Here is a 16535-nt window from a genome sequence, read left to right as displayed (position 1 = left end):
ATCGCCATCGACGGTGTAAGAGGGCTGGTCACAGCTCTGAGTTAATTGTAATTAATTATGAGAATTAATAAAGAACCAAGCCAGCAAATTTATTTAGTGTGTGTTATTTGGGATGAGACTCAAACATATCTGGCCGTAGTCAACCGGAGCGTAAGTTTTATGCATGAATAAATAGTGTTTCGTTTTTGAGAACACAGGAGTGTTTGTGTTTGCCAGTATTCCCAGCTTGTTCTTTTCAACGAATATCGCTGATTTTGGATAAGGATATTCATCAAAAGTGAATCACTGCAGAGGTAAGTGATTCCTCTCTTGTTAATTCTGTACATTCTGTGCTTGCTCTGTTATAAATAACAATGTTATTTTAGGGTGCTAAAAAAGAAGATTTAAGGCTTATTGCCTTAGAAATAAATCTAAATGTTGACGAAAAAATAACTATTTGACTGATATTATTGAGAATAGTGAAATTTTCAAAACTAAACAAGATTTAGTAAAAGAGATAGATAGCAAACTCTATTATCGAAAATAGAAAACAGGAAGAGCAAAAACTTGTCGAGTTAGAAAAAATAACACTTGAGAGATCAAAAAATGAGTTAGAGTTGGCTAAGCTTAAAGCAGAAACAAAACTTGATGGTGTAAGCGAAACCGAAACAAAATCAGAGTTACTAGATCAATTAATAAAAAGTATTAGAACCTTAACTGTAAAAATTCCTATACGGCCTGTGAGTTGGGGATTTTTCTTTTCGTCATTAGAACGAGCGTTTATTACAAAAATTGTTTCGGAGGAATATAAAGCAGAAATTCTGTTAAATCTGTTAGGAGACAAAGCTTCAAATGTAATAACCTATTTACATGATAAGGATATCGCAAATTATGAAAAAGTAGAAGTAGTAGTAAAAGAAGGAGTTTCAGCTAACACCATATTCGTGTTTAGAAAACTTTAGAAAAACTGTTAAACAACCACATGAAACTCATGTGCAGTTTACTTCACGCTTAGTAACTGCCTGGGATTATTATTTAAAATTAAGGAAGGTAAGTGACTTCGAGACACTCAAACAACTAATAGTTTCAGATAGGTTATACCAATCTTTAGATACGGGAACGGCTTCTCACATTGCAGTGAGGCTAGGTGATTCATGGTTTTCACCTAGTGAGTTAGGTAAAGAAATAGATTTATATTTCACATCACGAGGAAAACCTCTTACTGAGAATTCTCATGTTAATCGTAAGTATAATAGCTCAAAAGGTGTAGCTAAAGTGTTTTTATCAGATGTTAAAACAGAGAACTGTATTTTATGCCACGAGAATCACGGATTGGCAAAATGCTCATCGTATTTAAAATTACCGGTTCAAGAAAGAGTACAGGTTGTGAAATCTAATAAATTATGTTTTAACTGTCTACATATGCATTCAGTATCAAATTGCCCATCGAAATATTCTTGTTTTTGTCAAAAACGGTACCACAAAACTATTCACTTTCAGAAAGCAAATAATATCGTAAAGGAGAAAGGATTGTTTTCATCAGAACAAAATAAAAATAAAACAAATGTATCTGACTGCAACGTTCCCAAAGAAGATGACTCATCGATCTTGAATGTTAATGCGCAGGAGTTCGTTCAAAAGGCATTTATTAGCAATTATTCGAATAAACAGAGTACAGTTCTGCTTTCAACTGTCGTATGTTTACTAATTGATAACGAGGAAAAAAAACACAGAGTGAAGTGTCTGCTGGACAGGGGCAGTATGTCGAATTTTTTGACTTTTTTGACACGGAATCTTATTGAGCATTTGCAGTTAGAGAAAGAAAAAACAAACATTTCCGTTTCGGGAATAAATGATGCTACTTTAACAATAAAGCATAAAATTAATGCTTCAATATGCAATAAAGAAGGAACTTTTATAAGGAATTTGGACTTTTTAGTAATTCCAAAAACAACTGCTGATTTAACACCTTCGCGCAAAATTAAAATTTCAGTGCCAGATCTTCCTAATTTAAAATTAGCAGATGAAGAATTTAATGTTCCAGAAAGGGTAGATATGTTATTGGGAGCGGGAGTTTTTCATGAACTTTTGAAACTGAGTCAAATTCGAATGAATAATCCTGATCTTATTTTTCAAGATACAGTTTTTGGTTTTATCGTGTCTGGAAGTATTCCAACAGAGACTGAAAACAGGGTTTATTGTGGGTTGATAAAGGAAGAAGACAACTTAGATAAAACTCTTAGAAAATTTTGGGAATTAGAAAATATTGAAACTGATAAACCCAAAAACAAGGAATTTTTAATTTGTGAGAAACATTTCGTAGAAAATTATACACGAGATAAAACCGGTACGTTGTTAAAATGCCATTAAAGGAGGATCCGGACACTTTAGGAAGTTCTAAACAAATTGCAACGAGTGAATTGAATTCCTTATGGAAACGCTTAGTAAAGAATCCCGAATATTTAAAATTATATTCAGATTTTTTAAAAGAATATCAACAGTTAGGACATAGGTTTGAGGTGAGTGAAAGCGAGGAGGAACGAGGTTCATATTACATTCCTCATATAGGGGAGAAGAGAAAAGTAAGTCGACTCCCTTGCAGGTAGTATTTAACGCTTCTTCTTTGACAACCAAAGGAAACTCTCTAAATTCTATACAGTATAATGGAAATGTGATACAAGATGATTTATTCTCAATTATGCTGAGATTCAGGAAATATATTTTTGCTTTCACTGCTGATATACAAAAGATGTATCGAGCTATTTCTATCCATCCAGATCAGTGGAAGTTACAAAGGATTTTATGGAAAGAAGGCATTGATAAGCCAGTTAAAAACTTTGAGCTAACCACCGTTACCTATGGAACTGTGAGTGCACCATTTTTAGCAATGAGAACACTTGTACAGCTGTCAAAGGATGAAGGAGATAAATTTCCTTTAGCAGCACCTGAACTGAAAGAAGACATGTACATGGACGATATTCTATTTGGAGCTGAGTCGCTAAGTTCTGCGTTAGAACTTCAAAATCTGTTAATAGGCATTTTGAAGAGTGGAGGTATGTTACTCCATAAGTGGTGTAGTAATGCTACTCAGGGCTTAATTTCTAAAATTAGAAGTGCCATAGCCCTATGGAAGACCATCAGCAAATAGCAACAAGAGTAAATAAATAAATAAAACGACTATTAAATTCATTAATCATTTTAAAATCCAATAGTCAATTGTTATCAAATTAATTAATAACTATTTAATTAATGTTTATTAATTGTTATTTAATCAATAATTATACATAGTTAATTATAATTTAATTGACAATTATTAGATAATTAATTAATTATTATTTATTGAAAGATAAATATAAATAAAATATAGTAATTAAAGATTAAAGCAATTAAATATTTAATTAAATTAAATGTAAAGATACAGTCAAAAGTCGTTAATTTGGACACCCATAATCAGGACCTCAAAGCTAAAAACTATCTGCGCATGCGCCGCGTTGGCACATGCGCACAGGCATTTTACGCGTGCGCACAAGACCTTGACTACTGCGCATATGCATGTGCGCAAGTGCAGAATACGTTTTCGCCTGCACGTTTAATGTATAACGGACGGTGTAAGCTAAAATTATCTAATTATCTATTTCAGTTAATGATTGCGTTGTTCCTTAATCTTCGAATTGGATCCCGATTATTATTTTTTGCAGACTGTAAGAGCAATTTTATAAAAGTAAACTTGAACTTTCGATTATGTCAAATAGAATTTCCGATGCTGGAACTTCCAAAGGATCTACAAAACGAAAGTATGTTTCGATGTCCAACAAACAAAAAGTGGAATTGCTGCAAAAAATGGATAAAGACATGAGGAATGTGACAGAGAGGTTAGTGAAAATGAAAAAATTTCAATTGACAAGTTAGTCGGTATTCTCGGCACAGCAATTAACGGGACTTGAACAGCGTAACTTTGTAACTGAACAAGAAATTATGTCTGTTTATAGAATTAAAGAGAAAGTATTATCACATAAAACGAAGCTACTTAAACAACTTACATTGAAAGAAATGTTTAATAAAGTAAACAAATAAATATTAAGCTTTTTTTTTTTTTTTTTTTTTTTTTTTGTAAATTTTGATACCCTTTAGATCATAATTGTTCTTTATTTCATAAATTACGGTTTCATATTTTAAATTTTAGAATTTCTGCATGCCATCTTACGAGATTTAAACTGATGATCTATAATCCGGAAAAATCGATAATCCGGAATCGCCGAAGTCCCGACGAGTCCGGATTAATGACTTTTGACTGTATAAATTAAAATTTAATAAGCGATTTTTAATTAAATTTTATTGCTAAAAATAAAATTTTTGAGATAAAATTTCTACTGAAATTGTTATTCAATTACATAAAAGAAGTGCCACAGCCTTCTTATTTAAGGCTCTGGTGCACTCCGGCTAGAATTATGATTTATTACAAAAACTAAGATGCACCTGCCCAATTTAAGCTCTGATCGTAGAGGGAAAAAGTTCTTTTATCATCACAAAAATTAAATATTAAAGGATAGCTAATGAAAATTCAGATAATGCTAAAAACAGGGCAAAACAGAATGAGCGCGTTAGGGTATGAGAGAGTGGAAACAAAAAATGAGGAGAATCTTGACGAGAGAGAATGTTTTCTTTGACCGCGGGTCTCTGCTGATAAAATATAGCCATCGAAAGGATGTGTGTCAGGGGTAAAATGAGTCCTCAATCTGACATTTAAGGATGAATGTAAAGTCGCTGGTTACACTTTTCGCCTCCCCCCCCCCCCGTATTTGGTTAAATTAGTGGATACTGTGGAAAGACGATGTATAGGATGTGCCTGAGCATTTTTTCTCAGTATTTCACTCTTATTGTACTCGCTGTCACTTAACGTACATTTAGGAACACAAATTTTCCTTCCTGCGAGAATAACTAACTGTAACCATCGATAACAATACACTAGATACGATAGCATGGCGAAAAATTTACGCGTTCCTAAACAAACTCCCCCAAATTTATTGCCCTTCATTTATTGCCATTCGAAAAGGTTTCCGAATGTGAGTGAGGGGACTTTACTTGAACGTCTCATGTTCTCATGAGTTCGTATTTCTAGGGAAATAAGAGTATTGCAAGGTCTGCTTATTGTTAAACTAAAACGTTAAGAATTCTAAATTCCCCCCCCTTTAAACTGCGGTTCAGTTTTATAAAAAGAAGTACCAGAGCTCATCTTAGTTAGGGCTCCGGTGCGCTCCGGCTAGAATTGTAAGTTATTTTAAAAATTGAGAAGTACTGGAGCTGGGTTCCGGTGGGCTCCGGCGCAATTTAAGCGCTGATGCTACTGAACTGTGTCAAACAAATGATAAAACATATCCCTTTGGTAAATAAGAAGAATCTAAAGCATTGGGTATTTTATGGAAGTCAAAAGGAGATTGTTTGAGCTTCAACGTTAAAATTGAAGACAACGTAAAGGTTACGAAACGGCAAGTGTTATCCGTCATATCTTGCATCTTTGACCCATTGGGTATAGTTTCCCCAGTTATAATTGTAGCAAAAATATTTATGCAGAAATTATGGCTATTAAAATTGAACTGGAATGATGTTTTGCCAGAAAAGGAAGCTAAAGAATGGAAAGAATTCTCCACTACCTTGCAGCTAATTAATAACATTGAAGTCCATAGATGTATTTTATTACCAGATAGAATCAAGATTGAATTACATGGTTTCTGTGATGCCTCAGAGGCCGCCTATTGAGCAGTTATCTACTGTAAAGCAACATCAGTAACAAACCATATATTAGTGAGGTTGGTGTACAGTAAATCGCGTGTCTCACCCTTAAAGAAGACTACAATACCAAGACTTGAGCTTTGCGCAGCAGTGCTATTAGCTAAACTAATGCATCGAGTGAAATCATCGTTAAAATTGGAGCTTACTGCTATCCACCTTTGGACCGATTCTATTATTGTGCTATCATGGATCAACAAAGAGCCACATCTGCTCAAGACATTTGTTGCAAACCGGATTTCAAAGATACAGGATCTGACTGAAATAGCACAGTGGCATCATATCACTTCTGAAGAAAACCCATCAGGTCTCATATCTAGAGGTATGTCTGCCAAAAAACTGCAACTAAGTCAAATGTGGTGGAACGGGCCTGACTTCTTAATGAAGGATGAGTACCCTAAAAGAGTTATACCTGAAGCAATTACTGAAAAGGACAGTAAGGAACTTAAAAACTTTGCTGATTCTGAACTATCTACATGTTTAAATCTCAATGTGAATAATTTTGTTAATGATTTATTGAATTGCAGTAATAAGTATTTAAAATTACTTCGTATTATAAGTTTTTGTTTTAGGTTTTACATGAATTGTAAGCAAGAACAAAAGAAGGTAGGTAATTTACAAGTGGGAGAATTGAGAGCAGCTGAAGAAACCCTAATAAAATTAGTACAGAGTGAGTATTTTATAAATGAGATAAATGATCTTAAAAATTAAGGTATTGTTCCAAGAAATAGTTCTATTAAAAGTCTTAACCCTTTCACTGACAGTAATGGACTGTTGAGAGTTGGAGGTAGATTAAAAATTAGCAATTTAACTTATGAGAAAAAATTTCCTATTATTCTGCCTTCTAAACATAAATTAACAGAGTTAATAGTTAATTACTATCATTTAAAATATTTGCATGTGGGTCCTCAATCTTTGTTATATCATATAAGACAAAAATTTTGGATTGTAAGTGGTAGAAATGTTTGTAGAAAAATTGTAAAAATTGTATAATATGTTTTGTAGCTAATCCCATTGTAGCTCAGCAAATCATGGGTGAGTTATCCAAGGAAAGAATCACGGCTAATTTTACATTCAATTGTACTGGAGTTGACCTCTGTGGCCCATTCTTAATTAAGTACAAAAACCAGAGAAAAGGTATATATCAAAAAGTTTATGTGTGTATATTCATTTGTATGGTTACTAAGGTCATTCATTTAGAGCTGATAACCGACCTAACATCTGAAGCATTAATAGCTACCTTGAAACGTTTCTTTGCATGAAGAGGTAAAAGTTTAAAACTTTTTAGTGATAATGCTACGAATTTTGTAGGTGCAAATGCAGAATTAAAGAAATTAAACAAACTAGTGAACGAACAAGAAGAGCTTTTAGCTGGTTATTTGAGTTTTGAGAATATCGAATGTAAATTTCTCCCTCCCAGAGCACCCAATTTTGGAGGCCTTTGGGAGGCTGGAGTTAAATCTTTTAAGTACCACTTCAAACGTGTCATAGGTAATGCAAAATTGACATTTGAGCAATTTTTAACAATTATGATTCAGATTGAAGGTATCTTAAATTCCCGACCATTGACACCCTTGTCTTCGGACATTGATGATTTAGAGGTTCTAACACCTGAGCATTTTTTAATTGGTAGAGCAATTAATTCGATCATTGAGCCAGATATCACGGAAGTTAACATTAACAGGTTAAAATTGTGGTAACAGATCACAAGATTAGTACAAATTATCTGGAAAAATGGAACTCATTATTTAAGTCATTTACAAAATTAAAGATAATTTGCCTTGTTGTAATTGGGCGGTTGGTCGTATAATAGAAGTATTTTATGGTAAAGATGGAAAGGTTTGCGTGTGTAATGTAAAAACTCAAACTGGAACTTTCAAATGACCAATTACCAAATTATGTGTCTTACCAATACAGAAATGAGTATTGTCTTTATAGTTATTGTACAGTATTGAATGTGCTTCACATGAAATGTCATTATGTAACTGAAATGTTATATTGTATTGATTTGAGTTGTATTGAGTATATGGTAAATGTCTAATTATAATAATGATTTTATGTAATAGTACTTATTCAAAATTGTTTATGATATACTTGTTTAATTTTTTTATGCTATATCTTAATTACAATAGTTGAATGCCAAGCATTGCAACGCGGGGCGGCATGTTCGCGTCTGCGCATCTGTAATGTAATCCATGCATGCGCATCTGTAATGTGATGATCAAAGGAGTTTGAGAATCGCCATCGACAATGTAAGAGGGCTGGTCACAGCTATGAGTTAATTGTAATTAATTATGAGAATTAATAAAGAACCGAACCAACGAATTTATTTAGTGTGAGTTATTTGGGATGAGACCCAAACAGAAATTATTAACCCTCTGAGCCACATGATCGCCTTTATCCAGTCATGAGATCTTTTGTCAGTTGGTATATATTAGCTTATTATTTAAGATATTTTGCTTTCTTACTTAAATACATGTCATCTTAATGTTTATTGGTGATATTTTTCTATATATTTGGTATGGTAAAAATATAGTATTTATTACTTATAAAGATTAACGTATTTTCACCTTTTTTTACCAAGCTATTTCATTTTATATTTCTCTTGAATCAAAAGAAAGATCTTAAAGTGATCTTATGTACACCACTGTGTATTATAAAAACACACCACTGAAATTTTTCATAAAAATCAAATTTTAATTTAATTAAAATCAAATTTTAATTTTAATGCTAAAATTTACCTACACTACTAAGAAGTTTAACAACTCCAAAATACACCAGTTACATTTAAACTTTAATTAAAATTTAACTTTTATAAATTAATAACAGGAAACTTACCGAACCGGTTCAAAGGATAAGTTAATTTTGTTGCACTCCTGCTTTTTAGTAATTTTCAGCTGTTGCCAGGAAGTAAAAATGGGCAAGAATTTTTTAAAACTGCTTTCAAGAGTCCAATTCAAATAAGTTAAAACTTTATCCTACATAAATCAATCATTTAAAAATCATAATTATAAACATTTTACAGATAACTAGGCAATTAAATATATAGGTTTTTGAAACAAATAAAATTAAGACAAATTAATATTAAATGTATAAAGTTTTCAACCTGAAATTCATCTAAATTTGGACATTTCCATTCTAAATTTTCTTCTTCAGGTATTTCATCTGAATAATTTAAATATTCATCTATAACCTGTAACATTAATAAAAAATTAGGTGAGATTGCATAACTTATCATGCAACAAACTGCTCAACATAAATGAAAATAAACTATATTTTTTATACAAATAATGCATATGGGGGGAGTTCTGAATAACAAACCAAAATTTTCAGGATCTACATTTGCATGACCCGGTCTGCTTTCAATGAATTTGTGAAATTTCAGTATTTAAAATTAGGCACAAATTCATCCTTATTTTGGCAGATTTTGAACAAAATGCTATACATTTTGATCCTTTTCAGAAAAAGGAAAGAACTTTTTTTTTTTTTTTTTTTTTTTTTGCAAAAGGAGGGATGACCATTTTTATACCAAAAGAAATAGACAGAGGAAAGTGAGTGCAAACAAAGCCTCATCTATCGAGAAAACTAGTAATGAAAAGTGAAAAACTATTTTCTTAATAAAGTAATGAAATACTTTCTTCGAAGTAATGACTTTTCCTCAAAAGTAATGAAATGCAAAAAAGTAAGATTTTTTTTTGTTTCATTTCTATTTTTCTTGATAAATGATACTATGTTCATGCTCTCTTTGCTTCAATCATTGCTTCCAGAATAAAAAGAGTTGTTGCTCTTCTCATTTTTCAAGCATTTATTTGCTCCTGAAGAAAAGAGCTGTGTCTGATCATCCTTGAAATTGATAGAATTTATTCTAAATCAAGGTTTCCTTTTGCCTAATTTTAAATTTTACATTCATGTGTTTTTCTTCCATAAGTTTCAGTACATATGTAAAATTTCTATTGATAATAATGCATATTTTTATTAACATACATTCAATAATCTGAAAATTATGAAGTCCAAGTAAAATTTGAACTCCATTCAAAATGAAAAGATATCAGGTTTTAAAAACGCTCCACATACTTTTAAGTTCCACTTTATATATCATTATTGAGTCTGCATGATATCATTCAAAATTTATGCATTTTTAATTCACATAGAACTTTGTAGTCAGTATATTCTTTTGTTAAATGTTTGTTTTGTTTACATACAAGAAGCTTTAAGTATGGAGATGACAGAGTTTTTTTATTTCTGTCAAATAAAGATGCTATTCAAGAGAGATATTTGTCAATGGAGAAATTTAATCGCTGGAAATTTAAAGGACACATTTTCAATGATAAATATCTATAGAATTTACATGTCTGTTGGAACAAATTGCATTGCTTTGCTCATAACTTAAATCTGCATCTATTAAATAAACATAAAATATAAAATACCTGCAAAGCTGGGAAAAAGACATACAAAAAACAAACTAAAAGAAATAAAATTTCAGTCTCATTAAAACAATGCATTAAACTATACCAGTTTCAAAATTATACTGCATTCTTCCTTTGGCAAATGGTAAAATAATAAGTAACAAATTCTATGCAAAAGTAAAAAAAAAATATTTAAAATAACAGCAGAATAAGTAACAAATTCTATGCAGAAACAAAATTCCAAATAAAAGTGTTTTTGAAGTGCTGCATAACATCATCCAACCCTTAACAGGTTCTTTCTTTTTTCCCTCCCTTGGAAATAAATTTTTACGTTCTTTAATGCATAATTTTGAAGTTCACATGATTGATGATAGTACACAGCAAATCATTCTAGTAAGAGATGCTATAAACATCAAATGAATTCCTACATTGAGAAAATCTTTTTCAAGGATAAAATTACAAATTAAAGATTATATGTAATTTTATTACTTACTACTACTTATATACACTTACAAAGAGAAAAAAAGGTTACTGACAAAGTAAAGTTTGAAAGATTATTGACAAAGAGAAACAAGGAGATTAGAGTTAAAATTGTTATGAACATTTAATGGAGGAACGACTTTTTTAGTCTAAGAATGATTTTTAATTACTTAAGTAATGATCTGAAACAAAGACAGCTTTGTAAATGGCTCTTACACAATATTTCTTACGAAAATCAAGAGTAAATCTTATTATTGTAATCTCAATAAACAAGAGATTCAAAGTCAAGACACTGTGATTACACAAAATTGAAAAAATAAAAGAATCTACAATTTCTTTGGCAGAACAATAGAATCCAGCATATAAGCATATGGGAGGAAGTAAACTGATAAAGATAATGCACATATTGTAGCCCTAAAACTATAATTACATTAACTGTAGATATCAAGTAAAGCAACAGAATAGATCATTTAACAAAAGAATATACTGACTACGAACAGCGTTCTAGTAGTTCAAGAGTGAGTAGTGTAATAAAATGGATTGATGTCATAACACATTAAACTTGAGTGTAAACCTTCTTATTTCCATTAAAGAGAGCAAGAACTATCAGAGCATTTATTAGACTGCAATTCCTTATGTATTTTACCAATGCCTATTTTTGCCAATGTCACCAAGCTGTGCAATAATGGATACATGTTCTTCACAGCACACTCATAGGATGTAAATAAAAAATAAAAAAATAAAACTTTTTGAAAGATACAGATTGAAGTAAATATCCAAATAAGATTTCTATAATGAAACACAGAAAGGATTATCAATCAAGTAATAGTGTTTTTTTGGTTTACTGCAATTCTTAAGACATCCTTATGCTGGGACCATTTTCAAAATATAATTTCTCTAGAGAACCTTCAGTTATCTTTTGCTTCAGTTGAAAAAAATCTCATTTCTTGTTGCCACTGTCAAACAGAATTAAGCTATTTAACAGTGAAAATTGGAAGAAATCAGCATTGCTCTCTGCCTATTTTCTATGTGACTAATTTGCATGTGAACTAAGCCAGCCTAGTATTTTTAAAGAAGGCTGTAAGTTAACTGCTATTCCTCTATTTTGCATTTGAAAACATATTTAAAATTTGGGATCTGAATTTTACTAGCAAGCAGTGGGGTTAATTTCAAAATTATGGGTCTAGTTATACACCATTTAGATTCATAGCTGAATGAATTTATGTGGTGTCACGTTCATAAAGATGATAATTCCAAACTTCAACAGAGACTTTTGACTGCTGGAATGATTGTGGCTAGTTTTAATGAATTTATTTGTCAGATAATCTTAAAGATCAAGCTCATATTTATTTAAGATTTGATAGTTTCTGATTATCCATATCGTCTGGTTTTAGTATTCAGTAAAATAACCGTGTGTTTGATTTATTTTCAAATATACATACAACCATATGCAAACATCATACACACAAAAACACATATAATTATTTTTACTATTGAGGATGATTTCATTTTATAAAAAACAGCTACAGTGTCAGCTGAGAGCTGAACTGCGTCAACTGCCTGGAAAGCAGCTCTGCTAATCATTATCGATGGATACTGCAGGTGTAGAGTATTCATCAGCTATAAAAATATAAATATTGTTAACACAAAATATAATACTTTTTTTGGTACTTGTCTTCTGTAGTGGCTTTTGTGAGTAAATATATTTAGCACATTTCTGCACTGGTGAAAAATAATCACTAACTGATTTGAACAGGTGTGAGAACAAACAGTTACTGATTTGTGCATGAGTAAGAAGCAAACAAATAACAATCTAACTAGGATTAAGACACAATAACACGCCGAATAAATACTAATTCAGAAGTCAAACAACAAAAATCAGCGTTAGATTTACAAAATTTTCACAGGACTAGTTTCGATGGTTTTACCGAACCACCATCCTCAGCTGCAAAACCGTAAATGAACAATCTAATCTATTTAACAATCTAACTAGTCTTTCATAACTGCATAAATACAGCAGCAAAGTACTCATTAAGCTTACTATTTTCTGTTTTCCATTAATGAAAAAAGAAGTTATAGTTGATGTTTGAGGTATTTAGCAGTAAGTTCTGTAGAACTATGGCCAGCAGAAAGAGTTTGTAAAAAATTTAAAAATAAATTGCTAATAAAAGTTATTAAATAAAATAATAACTAGAATTTTGCACCATGTTTATAGATGTTGCTATTTTAAACAAATTGCTTACATTATTTTATTAAATATGATAACTAATGTATATACTGAATAAGTTCTGTTGAATCATATTGTTATCTTAAATAAACTACTGGCAAAATTATATTAAATACTATAATAAATACAAAATTATATTTAATAACTTGCGTTGTATGGATATTGAATGAACTGCTGATTTATTGTCTTATTACACTTTATAATGACAAATTACACTTTCTTAAGCCCAGCTGTCTTCTCTCGCCAAGGTTGCTATAGATGAAAAGTACCTTTTTTAAACATATAAATAGTTTCTTCCTTATAAAAGACACTTTTTTGTTATTATTTATGAACAGAATTATACATATGAGGCACAAAGACAGTAAACAAAGATTATCTGCCGATTCCCAAAGTTGCCAAAAAGTTGCAACATTTCACGTAGGGGGCAGATAATACAAAAGTACCAAGTTCTTACATGCCATTTTTGTAACTTGTATTGATTGACAAACTAATTATAAAAAGACTTGTGATTATCTAACTAAATAAACAGTAACCTGTTCCATCAAATTTCCAACAGAATGCATGGTGCAATTTTGGTAGGATCTTTCCCAATTTTTACGGCTAGTGGGAAACTGCACTAAGTACCAAATATTATCAACACTGGGAAAAGCTAAGATATATTAATTTCATTTATGTTCAAATAATAATACCTTTAAATCTGGAAAATTACCCATTTTCTTAACAATATTATAAATTTTCAATTCAGTTTTTCTTTTCAGTTCAATTTCATTTTTCTTATGCCATGAACAAGTGCAAGGTTTGCTAACATCAGGTAAATAACAGGTAATTTTACTTTCACACATTTCACATCCTTCTTTTTTATGCTTTGAGCTAGAACCTGAAATTTTTATAATAAATTGTTAGCAGTGAAGATAACCAAAGATACTAATTAAGACATTCATAATTAAAAAATATATATGAGAAAAAGCACTGTATCTGAAATACTAGCTGGTTTGAAAAAAAAAAAAAAATTAAAAGTTTATTTCATGCATTTAAACATAAGGACTAACTAATTTAACTAATCATTATTTTTGAATTTAGAAAAATTCAAAAATAATGATTAGTTTAATGAACTGCTGAGTAGCAATTTTTATTTTATACCTGGATAAATGTAGTGTCAATTTTAACAGGTCACATCTCACATGCACACTTTCATTATAACTCTTATTGGTGAGCTGAAATGTACAAAATTATCTGCAATTGCCTAAATACGGAATTTTATCCTTGGTGCATTTACAATAAGATTTTAAGGAAGATTGCTTTGCACATCTGTGACAGGCAGGCAATTGTAGCTGATTAATAACCAGATGTTTTTTCACATTTTTTTTTAAAGATTATGTCTTAATGAAATTTGTTGTTGCACTCTTTATGGCTATATGATTGATTTTCTTTGAAATGAGAGAGACATTGGTTTAATTTTTGGTCTCTATCAGTAAATACATTATTCTGTGTTGTATCATCTTTTTATCTCCCACCAGCTTATATACATAGGTAAGAGAGGTAATGTTTTTGGTCCAAAAATTTGATAGTGAGTTTTCTGAGAATAAACACAAATTAGGGTCCCCACATAAAGTCCGTCTGTATGCCTATCTGTTTGTGTGTATGCATGTGACGATTCTTTTATCCATGCAATCCATGTGATGATTTTGGTGAATATTGAATTGACCCCAACAATGAAAATTTTGAATTTGAAGATGACTCTGTTTGTATTTGATCAGCATGAATTGAATGATTTGGTATGAGATTTGGGACTACACAAAAAAAGCTTCAGAGCTGTTAGCATCAAGACTGCATGAGAAAAACTTTCTTGAAAAAGGAGTTAAGGTTCTTACTTTCAATCAAGAGAAAGTGTGTTTCTTCAACACTTTTGAAATGACGATGGCTTTGTGTATTGCCATTGTGTATGTGGTTTAATAAAAGAATTGGCAATTTCAGCTTATAATGCAACTCGTTGATGACGGCTCATCGATAATTCGAAGTGGAGCTTGAAGTATGTTCTCCCTACAATGGAAATTTATTTGGTGCAGTCCCAGTAGACTATTCAATTTGTTTGTGTGAAGATTACAAAGACATTCAAGAGAGTCATTGATTTGTTGAAATATATGCACCAATGGTTCATCTGTGTTGACCATAAATGGTCTGTTCCTCCTAGGCCAAGCAATGCGGATATACCAAGTATCCCTGTTAAGTGCATGTGGGATACTAGAGCTTGTGAAAAACACTGGATGCAGTTGAATGGACCACCAAGATCTGACCCGAAAACTGATGATCCAAACATTTTACATCAGCCACTTACTGACAGAAAGAAAATTATATTTCCACCTCTGCATACAAAACTGAATAATGAAGCAATTTGTTAAAGATTTTGCAACTGAAGGAGACTGTTTCAAGTACTTCATTTTCACATTTCCTAACCTGTCATTTGAAGAGATAAAGGCCAATGTGTTTGATTGTCCAGAGATTTGGCAGCTCCTTAAGATGAACATTTCATCAGAACAATGACAGAACTTCAAAACGAATGCCTGGTTGGCATTCAAAAGCATTGTCAAAGACTTTCATGGAAATACATGAGCACAGAAATACAGCAAAACTGTCCAGCAACTTTTGGAGAACAGCTCCGTGGAATGGCATTACACACCAAGACCCTACCCATAACTGAATACAGTTATAATTTTGAATAAATTCCAAATTAACTTAAATAAATTATCTAACATTTTTTTAAAATATAATTATATAATATTTAATTAAGAGAAAGTGACTAAATATTTAAGGAATCCAGAGAAAGCCATCTAGCACATGGAAAGCCACAAGGGCTGGTGTGTAACACATAAGTAAGTACAAACACTCAATGCCAATGAAGAGCTTAATACATGTAAATAATTCTTAATTAATAAAAATACAGTAAAAACAATGAAATTGCAAGTTATATAAATAATACAAGTGTTAAAGTTTCTACTAAAATGCTGGGATTTAATACTGCCATTTGCTTTAATTGTTATCTGCATTACAATAATTATAAATTCTAATTTTAGGGTTGCCACTCAAACAGGAGAATGAAATTCCCTGACTTTTCCAGGTTTTCCAGGTATGTTTCGAGAAAATTCCAGTCTATCCGCGTAATGTACGTTGGCTGTGCTAAGAGGTAAATTAATTATGGTATTACTTGTACTGTGTAGCAAATTCACTTAATTATTCAATAAATCTCAGAGGACATTTATTCTTAATTATTCTTGGTACACCTTGTTTGATAATTTTGTTTACTTTTCCACTTAAGAAACTTAATAAAATTTAAGATATATACATTGGATAACAATTGCACGTTTTATTTAATTATTACTCATGAGCATCACCAGTTCAACATGAGGCTAATCCGGTTCTTATAAATCACAACGCAATGCTAAAAGTCAGGTTAGATTTTAGGTAAATTTAATTTGTGTGAGGTGTCTTCTTAAAAGGCACCTTAACACTTGAAAACACAAATATAATTATAATAGGAGTTGTTTTCTCCACTGAAGATTGAGATTAGAATCTTCCCAATCTGGAATAAAATAAGGCTTTTTTTGCAGACATTCTGCAGCTAAATGAAAGAAAGAAATCTATTTAATGATATTTTTTTA

General features: G+C 31.2%; 1 protein-coding gene across 5 annotated transcripts in view; it reads right to left on the bottom strand.

Moving 5' to 3' along the window:
- Gen (XPG-like endonuclease) overlaps positions 1 to 16535 on the bottom strand; it is a 92071-nt gene that overhangs the window by 28328 nt on the left and 47208 nt on the right. For all 5 annotated transcript variants that reach the window (XM_035368619.2, XM_035368622.2, XM_035368618.1 and 2 more), the window contains 3 exons: positions 13569 to 13756; positions 8873 to 8959; positions 8605 to 8744 (listed from right to left, as the gene is read on the bottom strand). In XM_035368619.2, coding sequence (XP_035224510.1) covers positions 8605 to 8744; positions 8873 to 8959; positions 13569 to 13756 — 415 coding nt within the window. The remainder of the gene's footprint in view (positions 1 to 8604; positions 8745 to 8872; positions 8960 to 13568; positions 13757 to 16535) is intronic.

Source organism: Stegodyphus dumicola, chromosome 3 (assembly GCF_044657685.1).
Source record: "Stegodyphus dumicola isolate Sdum_Otavi_A_Nest chromosome 3, ASM4465768v1".
Lineage (NCBI taxonomy): Eukaryota > Metazoa > Arthropoda > Arachnida > Araneae > Eresidae > Stegodyphus > Stegodyphus dumicola.
The sequence above is the reverse complement of the archived record's forward strand: the minus strand, read 5'-3'. Positions and strand labels throughout refer to the sequence as shown.